The sequence below is a fragment of the Rhinopithecus roxellana genome, chromosome 4 (genome assembly GCF_007565055.1).
Source record: "Rhinopithecus roxellana isolate Shanxi Qingling chromosome 4, ASM756505v1, whole genome shotgun sequence".
In the NCBI taxonomy this organism is placed as follows: Eukaryota; Metazoa; Chordata; class Mammalia; order Primates; family Cercopithecidae; genus Rhinopithecus; species Rhinopithecus roxellana.
The window spans coordinates 175,575,232-175,584,736 of NC_044552.1; the positions used below are offsets into that span (position 1 = coordinate 175,575,232).

The window sequence follows — 9,505 nt, forward strand, 5'->3', positions numbered from 1 at the left end:
GTTATTGAGGGTTTCGCTGAGCAGAACCATCATAATAACCCAGACATCTTCTTCTTGACTTATGTGTGAAAGAAATTTCTCTTTTATTTAAGCCACCATTATTTTAGAACTTGCACACAATCAAATACCACAAAAGCTATCTAGTGCCAAGAACTTTAGAGCTAAAATGAGTTACTGCTGAATCATACAAAAGAATCAAACAAAAAAATTATCTGCAGTGATAATCAAAGGTCTTTATTTTCTCTATTTGATTTCTTAAAATTATTTTGGAAAAATAGTTATGTCTTTAGATGTACTTTCACAGAAGGAAGCTCATATGACCAAAGTAATATTCTGAGTCATTATGGCAAAAATATTTATTATTGAACAACTGTTTCATTTACTTCACATTTTACACATACTTAACACAAGCAGAAAGGGAAGGTTCAATGTCAGAAGCAGGGGTCATTCTCCTTAACTGAAAGACTATCAGGAGAGAGCCTTTGGTGATTAGCAATCCAAATTTGAGATTTTTAAAAATACCATTAAAAATAAAGGTTGCCTATAAAATATGGAGACACATAATATTTTCTGAAAATCTTTTTGGAAGAATGTCTTTTTATCTTCATTGTTACTATCTTAGACATTTTGAGGTTTATTTAACACAGCATTCCATCTGCTTAACATTCAAATTTAGCCACACTGATTATCTGTTCTACTCTCCTGAATAGTTAAGTACACTCTATAAATAAACACATCAATTTTGCTCTATTACTACTCTTCCAAAAAAGTCTTACATAATTGGAATTAACCTAGCATTTACTTATCATTAAATATATTTTTTTGTTAGAAAGGATATACAGCATATGAAATTGCAGGCTTTTTATGAGTTAAAGACAAAATGTAGAACTCTCAATATTTACAATGTAAACATCACAGTTATTACATTAGCTAGAATACGTCACAACATTCACAACACAATACATTTTATTTGGTTTGGATATTGAAGTTTTTTTCTTGAATTACTGATGTAGAACTCAAAATTTAATTATGTTGCGTATTGTTTTCCTTCAAGAATTCTGAAAAAGAAAAAAGTGTTGCTTTAGGCATAAAATATATTTTATTTCTAGCATCTTAGTTTCATTCACTGATTTACTTATCTGATAAACACTTATTTCTCTTTGTCCCTTGTTAGCAGCCCATAGCAGGGGATCATGTCCTGGGACATATCAAGAGAGCAGCTTCTAGAGGACTGATTATCAGAGAGGAACTGGAATGTGAAAAGATGTCTAACTAACCATTATTAATGATTCACTTGTAATTTTCACAAATGGATGACCCACATGATTTCCTCTTCAAAGAGTTTGTCCAAAGTCACCCATTTAAAAAAGAAAAGGATGGAGGATGGAATCTCGTAAGTGATCTTACCATTTACAAAGCACAATATGATTATTCAATTTTCCTTTATATTTTAGTGCCTACTCTGTTTCTTAATTTGATGGAGAAGACTTCTTATAAACACTCTTTCAAAAAGCTGTATGTAATTAACTTTCTTCTTTGAGCAAAGGAACTTCTCTGAAATGTCTATAAAAGATAAGGAGTTTATGTGAGTCACATTCCTGCCTCTGCCTTTCTCTTAGGGGTCGGAGGGTAATTAGTGGACAAAAGCAGTCAGTTAGGCAGGTGTCTTCCCAGACACCATGTCCACTCTTGATGACTCTTGAAAACCTTAGATAACTCCATCAGGAACTGAGGTAAGGCCATGAACCTTTAGTTTGAGCATGGGTGATTTTAATCTCCTTAACCTAGTTAGGGATTGGAATCTGGCTTGCCTTCAGGTTTTATGAATAAAGTTTTATTGGAACACAGTCACTCTTATTCATTTTACATCTAACTGTGGCTGCTTTTGTGCTACAATAGCAGAGTTAAGTCATTATAACAGAAACTAGATGGCCCACAAAGCCAAACATATTTTACTCCATAGCCCTTTAAAATCTGCTAACCTTTCATGTGGTGACAGCATGAAATTTTTTTAAGCACTTGCCCAGTATTATAGATTTTTTATGAGCTAACGTAAATAATAATGTGACATAACTCAGGAAAGAAATATGTCTTGAACCCACATTTATATAAAATCAATTTTGATAGCAAGCTTATTACTTCACAAAGAAAAAAGTCTATCCATGTTTTTTCTGCTCAAAAAAAATGTTTACAGAGAATGCTGTTGGAGTCATGTAGGTAAAACAAACTTACAGGTAAAACAAGCTGAATTTTACTTTTGCTGTATGAAGTTTGCCATGTTTCAAGGAATATTAGACCCAGAATGCCCTGATATTTTCGTGATAATGGGCCATGCTCTAATTTGGTGGTATTTCCCTGTGCTTAATTAAGTGAGGTGCTAACAGTCAATTGTGGGACTAAAGCTTCAATTAATAAAAGCATCATGGGTTGATCCTCAAAAGGAAAGCCCATTTTTTTTCTTGTCAGTTTGAGTCAGTCTCCTCTGTTTTTTAATCTTGATACAAATGTAGAAATAACCCCAAGTAAACCAGGAACACTATTCAGATCTCAAAACGTTTGCTTATTGTGAGTGCTCTCTTTTATGAGATCAAAAAATTGCATGAATCATTCTAAGCTGTTTACTGGGTTGGGGTCCACTGTTGTAGGAGTGTCTGTCTTGGATGAGGTCTCATGATGAGAAACTCTTTAACCCTAAGATATTTCTTACTAAGTGACTCTTAGTTACTTATATAATCAGAGACTGCCATAAGAATACAGAAGGAATGCACAAATATACCCACCACTGGGAAGTTGTCATCAGCTTTGCTCCAAAGGGCTTTTTCATCATTTTTCTAACTCTTCTGGAAAGTCAGGAGATTCTCCCTCACTGCTGCAGAGCAGAAAAACATTGTGCATATTAAGGCTCTCAGATGAGAAAGGTTCTAAAGAAACTATTATAACATAACAACTGTGCTGTTCTCTGTGCTCTGAAAGTGTATTGGGGGCTAAACAATTACCTTTGAAGTTTGTTAGTACCTATGAATTATTTATCAATCTTAGAGTTTCTAAAATTATTCTTACAGAATTATCATCTGTAATGGGCAAAGAAGGTCATCTTGTCTGATCACACCCAAACAGAATTATCCTTAATACTCATCATTTAAACAAAAACAATTGGAATAAAAAGACAGAACACTACACTGGTTATGTATTGTGTCCGATATTTACACACCAGAGAGATGCTGATTTTACAGAATCTAAATATACAAAATACCTAATGGTTTAATTTGATTAAGTAAGAGTATTGAATATGCACATGAAGTGAGTTCCACATGTTACCAAATTGCAATTGACTATGCTTTACATGTTTTAAAAATCATCACTTTTGATGAAACTTGCTCCTAGATTCAGACTAGATGTCTCTATAGTCATCATTTTTAACACTGGCAGCACAGTAACGTCAACTGGGGAACTCTTAAAAGAAATGAATGCCTAGGGCCACACCACGGAAGGCACTGATTTCCTGACAATTGGTTTGGGGGAAGGCCCAGACATTGGTATTTTTAAAGTTCTGCAGGGTAGTCTAATGTCAGCCAAGGCTGAGAATCACTGCTTCATGTAGTATAGATAGTGAGATAGAGAGGTCTTCATGTGCAGCTTCTATTTTGAAAGTCAGTCATGATTTCTCATTTTAGCAAGCTCTTTTTCTTTACCTCCTCTTTCCATTCAGAATTGAGTTCAAATATTTCTTTACAGCCATTTGTTTTCTAAGGCGGGTATAGTTGTCTGTGAAGACTGCATCTGAGTGACGTTTGACTGGTACAGGGTCTTCTGAGATGTTACTGCTAAGGAACATGAGGAAAAGGAAATCAAAGAGTTTTCACAAGAAATGATAAATACACACAGGTTCCAAGTTTCTTGGAGCCACATAAAAAGGAATTCCCACACCCAACTAATTTTCTATCATAAAAAGAAAAATACAACTAAACCTAAGGATGAAGGAGAAGCAAGGAATCATCTGCCACATTTTGGCATGACCTGGGACTGTTTTATGATACATTCTGTACAGCTGAGCAAATAATTCATCCAAAAATAAAAATTTGGGGATAGCTGAAGTTGTGTTCTGCCACTGGGAGAAAACTTTTTTAAAAAAACATAATTACTTCTTTAGAAGCTATACTACCCTGAGCAGTGTCATCTAAATATTTGACTGTTAGCCATTTGGCATTCTCCATTTAGTTTGAGCAGGAAGTAAAAGGAATATTCTATGGTTGACCTTAACATTTACCTCAGTCTATCCTATGTCTTCTTGATTGTTTTACTGAGTCTTGTTCAATTTGATTGCAGATTGGTAAACGATTGCTACTTGAGAAAAACGTGTGTCTGGAGTCAATGAGTATAATATTATGAAAATGTCTTAATCCATGGGCTTGTTAGATGTTATTGAACAATACAAGTTATTTCATTTAACCAAATTAAACATTATCAATGAGTTTTCAATTTCAAACAAGGTAAATAACTTGTTAAGAGTGAAAATACAATATTCAGGTTGAATAATAACACATTTTATAAAAATAATAAGTTTCTTTACCTAACACGTTTTCCCATAAGAGACTCAAGGTACTTTTTGGCAGAAAGTTGACCCAAGAGTTTACTGAAGTCACTGGTGAAAACTCCATCAGCATGCCTGGCATTTCTAAAACAAGGAAGAAAAAAATAGCTATTATTTTGTAAATGGCTTTCTAGAATATTATTATGGCTTGTTAAATAACAAAAATGATGGGTTTATTATGAAAGCTTCTCATTAAAACTAAAGTTCAAAAGGAGATTTCTTAACTCCCTAACAAAAGAGATCTTCTAGCCACTTATATCAAGATATACCCTGTATTTCTAGCCCAAAACACTGAAAAATTAAAGAAACAGGCATTTCTAGAAGCACATTTCAATATTCCTTCATGGCTGAATCTTTATAACTACTTTTTTCCTAAGAAATATTGGTGTAAAAATATGATCTATTTAAATTAGCTGCTATTTGTACATGCCGCTTTGCGCCTGTCCCACTGAATAAAGACATACACAATGGGAAAATATTCTGATTTTGGAAAGTTCGTAAACCCCAGTATAGCTTTTTTTTTTTTTTTCCAAAATATTTGGAAACAAAACCTCTTAGGATAGAGAAGGCATTAAAGCCTATCATTCTACCTTTTCTCTTTCAAATGAAGAACCTTTTATACTTTGTCTATACCAAGTCCTATAGAGCTACTTGGTCTGTACTTGAAATGATGCTCAGACAAGCAGTTCTATGAATGAACAGCTCTAACTGTCAGATACCTTTTCTTTATATAGAGACAAAACTCCTCAGCAACTCTTCATCATTGGAATGCTAAATGCTGTAGTTTTATCAGAATTGGTACAATCTGTGATGTTGGAATTATGTGCAACAGAATGGAAGTGAATTATATGTTCATCCTGGCTTGTTACAACCTTTCAGTATGAAAATCATGTACAGCTGTAAGAGCTGCAATAAATCAGGATGAGTGAAGCCATGACACATGGAAACCTCTAGTGTTTTGCTATTGGAATAGCTTCATGGTGAGATAAAATTAGCACGTTTGTAATTCTTAAATACACTTGCTAAAATAAAACTCACTGGATAGTTTTATAAAAAATAAACTCACCTGGATACATCATAATAGGGTGTGTCATTTTCAGCTAATGCATTTTGCAAGATGTCCATGTCTTCTTTTAATGAAACTTGATCAGGTTCGTCTGCTCCCTCAAAGGGTAGTCTGTCACCCAACCTGATAGGGAAAATTACACAAGAAGTATAATACATTTCTTTTTCAGAAGACAGTGCGAGTGGTTCCGCAACCATTTAAAATAAGATACTTAAACTCTTGGGAAGTATTACCCAGTCACAATATGAGAATAGCATAATTTGACTTAATGGCTCATATAGTTAATGAGAGCATAAATAGGAAATTCCTATTATCCTACAAAGTAGATGTCATAAGACTTTTATAAGCTGAATATACAAAATGTAAGAACTACTTAATTCAATCTTATCGAAGCGTTAAGCAAACTGTACTTCTTTGGTGTACTTTACTATGCCAAGAATATGTTCACTTTGCAAAGTCAAATTTCACATGTAGAAAGATTTTATGCAAAATAGAAACTTGGAAAAAACTAATATTGAATGAGAACTGATAACAATTTATGTATTTGTTGATGTTCAGTATCACCTGTTCCAAACATCTCTGAAGAATGGAGTATTAACTGCTTCTCTCTCTCTCCAGACCCTCAGGCTTTGCTTCAAACATTTACCTTGGCATGATATATTTCTCTGTATTGACAAAGTTCAAAGAATGTCTCCGTAGATGAATAGCTCATCTATGAAGATGAATTTGAATTCAATAAATTTTATGGGGCCTTCTGGTTTCTAATCTTATGTATTAACACAACTTTAATAAGGGATGTACAATGTTACACTGAAGGACTAAGAATAGCCATATGCATACATGGAATATGACTATATTTGTAGATGCCTGCATATTTCAGTCACTGGCAACTCTTATAACTTTGTGTGTGCAGATTTTCACTGTTAGGGCAAACCTCCAAGGAGCGTGTCAGCTCCTGGACACTTGTGTATCTTTCAGCGATTTGGGAGTTGGGAGTCACTAGCAAGTAGTCCTCTGTGGGTCTGAAGCTTAGCAATCAACAGAAATGTAAGCATTCTTATGATTGTTCATCTGCTGTGATAGAACTTCAGATAGAACCATTTTATTTAGTTATCAAAGCAACACAGGAGCTGTATTTAAACAGATTTCACAGAGAACACTAATAGCTCAGAGGTTATTCTCTCTATTGAGCATAAGTCTACCTTAATCAAAAAATCAAGAATGAGCAAATAAGCAAAAAAAAAAAAAAAAAAACCGAATTATTATTTTTCCTTTGGAGATATAGTGGTGCCCATATCTCCAACTGAAAGAAAAATTCAAGCTAATGTAGTTTTCATTTACTGTTTACTTCTTTAGCACACATTAATAAAGTTTTAAATATGAGTTTTGAAATTTTATAGATTTGAAATATATGATATAACATACAGAACAGAAAAACTAAGGATTTATGGTTCAAAGTATATCAAAAGTATATCAAAATTTACCCAGTGGGGGAGTGTATCTCAATAGATCAATTACCCCATATTTAATATTGGCAAATTGACTCTGCCTAGATAGATTTCTGTGCAACATGATTTTATACATGTTTCACTAATCAACTGCCAATCTTATGATTATTTACTGATTAATCTTGAAAATAAACTAAAATGTGGTTGGCAACTAAACAGCTTTTTTTCCACCAGAAATTGAACTGACTTAACAATGGATAAAAGCTTATTATTCATCTAAAATTGGTTTTGAATAAAAAGAAAGTCGGAGCCTCCTTTCACCATGTTTGGGAATGTGATCCATTCAGCCCATAAAACTAATCACTGACAGTGTCTCTCATGCCCTGAAAGTGAATTCCAGGATTCAGAATGACCTGACGTTGACAAACACCTCTCACTCAACACATCAAGCAAAAATTTAAATAAATAATACATAATTTATACTATTCAGTTGTCCAACAAAACGTATAGGAAATTCCCATTTAGATGAAGAAGGAATGCTCAGATGTCTGAATTGAAAGGGAACTTACCTGAGAGCAGAAGGTGCCCTGTAAAGAGGCCATGCCGACGTCTGTGAGAACAGCACACTGAGAAGGGTCAGAAGCACAAGGAGCTGGGCCTTATTTCTAGTGTCCATTTCTGTGCCTCTAAAGAGAGAGAATCACCTTAGTTCTTCCAGCCAAAGATGTCACCAGCAAGGTAATTCTGAGTGCCTAGCAGTAATTTTCAATGACTCTTGAAGAGTTTGTAAAGAGTAATTTTCCTCTTGTAGAAAGAAATCAATTGCAAGATGATACATTCAAAAATCAATATTTCTCTCAGTGACAGGTACTTGAATAAAAAGTAGAATCCTTTTCACCTGCTGTCTGGGCACATGGTTGGCCCCAGTATCTATTGAATGCCATACTTCTATAGTGCTGGAAATAACCCTGGGGACAACCTTTTCATAACAGGGATGCACCACCCAAGCTTAGTGTATTTTTTGACAAAGGAAACAGCTTCAAGACATTGATTTTCTTCGCTTTAAGATTTCAGTATCTGATTAATATAAGACTGGGGCATCATCTATTTAATAATTCTTCTGCTCGTGTTTGTACAAATGTATAAATATAATGTGTATATAGACATATAATTTTTAAAAGATTTTGTATATACATTACTTTTTCCTCTTTCAATTGTAGATATTACTGAACACTTATTTCCTTATACCTGAATTTGAACATCTTAACTCAGTAGTAAATATTAATACTCAAAATATCACTGAATCATGTATTGTCACTGAAATGAATTTTTCCATCAAAGGAAAATATATGTTAAAAGCAAAGCTTGCATTTCTTGCACTTAATCAACTTACACATTTCATTTCTAGTTTCTAGATTAAAAATTTAGGAGTTCAAGGTCTGTTTCTCTTGCTGCCTATACAAATTACAGAATTTAAACTTAAGGCAAAAAATAAATGCATCTTAGATTCACTTAACCAACATATGAAATGGGGGGGGGGAGAAGCACTGTAAAAATAAGTTGAAAATTTCAAAAGCAAATGTGCCCACTGAACTTTTCAGTCAAAAATCTACATACAAATAAACTTGATTTGAGTGAATTATTTTTAAAAATCAGTATTCAGTAAAAGAGCAAGCAGGGTAAAGCATCTTACAAACAAAAGAATTCAGAAAATCTATCTATATGAGAGAAATTGAAGTATTTCTATCCTTACCAGGTAACTTGAGAAACTTGTCTTTTTGCTATTGCAAAAGCAGAGCACTATCAAATTCTTTTCAATAGAGAGAAAAATTCAGTATGTTGTGAGAAAAGTTTCAGAGGCAGGAGGGAAAAAGAAGAGGAATGGTAAAGTTTTCACTTACCTTGCCCACTCGTGCTCCCCCGGAGCTGCCTGTTCTGGTTTGTTTTGGAGCTGTCTTAGGTGCTGAAGTCCTGGGAGTAAGAGGAAGGCTCCACCAGTTCTTTGCCCTTAGCAATGGCTGAGGGTTGGCTGTTACTGCCTGCTGGTGCTTCTCACTCTACCCTGACCAGCATTTCAAAGCCCATCATTTTATAGGGCTTATACTTAGGACTGAGCAATCACAAAGCGCTCTGAAAGACGTCACAGTATGACGGCCATGGGATGAATAGTGCTTGAAGTTCTTACTTAATTGTCATTATGTCTAATTTATATAAGTTTATAGTGAGTAACTTCAAGATGTAAGATAAAAGGAAATTTACTTTTGTTTAAACAAAGTAGCAAGCTCAATGTGAAATGTTTTAACCTTTACTTAATTGTAGTGAAATAAGAAAATGATTGTAGTGTTATAGCCATGGTCACTGGGATTCCTTCAGAAAATAAAGACTTCATGTGTAGAAACA

General features: G+C 34.1%; 1 protein-coding gene across 3 annotated transcripts; it reads right to left on the minus strand.

Annotated features, from left to right (window-relative positions):
• Positions 1 to 208: 208 nt before the first annotated feature.
• On the minus strand, positions 209 to 9,169 carry VIP (vasoactive intestinal peptide). 3 transcript variants are annotated; one of them, XM_010357720.1, is made up of 7 exons: positions 9,007 to 9,169; positions 7,675 to 7,791; positions 5,658 to 5,780; positions 4,571 to 4,675; positions 3,693 to 3,824; positions 2,781 to 2,869; positions 209 to 1,058 (listed from the first exon to the last, which is right to left on the minus strand). In XM_010357720.1, exons 2-6 carry the CDS (start codon positions 7,779 to 7,781, stop codon positions 2,824 to 2,826), a joined length of 513 nt encoding a protein of 170 aa, XP_010356022.1. In that variant the 5' UTR covers positions 7,782 to 7,791; positions 9,007 to 9,169; the 3' UTR covers positions 209 to 1,058; positions 2,781 to 2,823. The 3 variants fall into 3 exon arrangements, with proteins under 3 accessions (XP_010356022.1, XP_010356023.1, XP_010356024.1); XM_010357721.2 differs by having other exon boundaries at positions 335 to 1,058; positions 3,693 to 3,821; XM_010357722.2 differs by having other exon boundaries at positions 838 to 1,058; positions 2,781 to 2,866; positions 3,693 to 3,821; positions 9,007 to 9,140.
• Positions 9,170 to 9,505: the final 336 nt, after the last annotated feature.

Bases quoted from the DNA above. Each gene is read 5' to 3' on its own strand.
- VIP (XM_010357720.1), bottom strand. From the start codon at position 7,781: ATGGACACTAGAAATAAGGCCCAGCTCCTTGTGCTTCTGACCCTTCTC. The intron at 5,781-7,674 runs GTAAGTTCCCTT...TTTCCCTATCAG, and splicing joins AGGGCACCTTCTGCTCTCAG to GTTGGGTGACAGACTACCCT. The intron at 3,825-4,570 runs GTAAAGAAACTT...CATGTTCCTTAG, and splicing joins CTTATGGGAAAACGTGTTAG to CAGTAACATCTCAGAAGACC.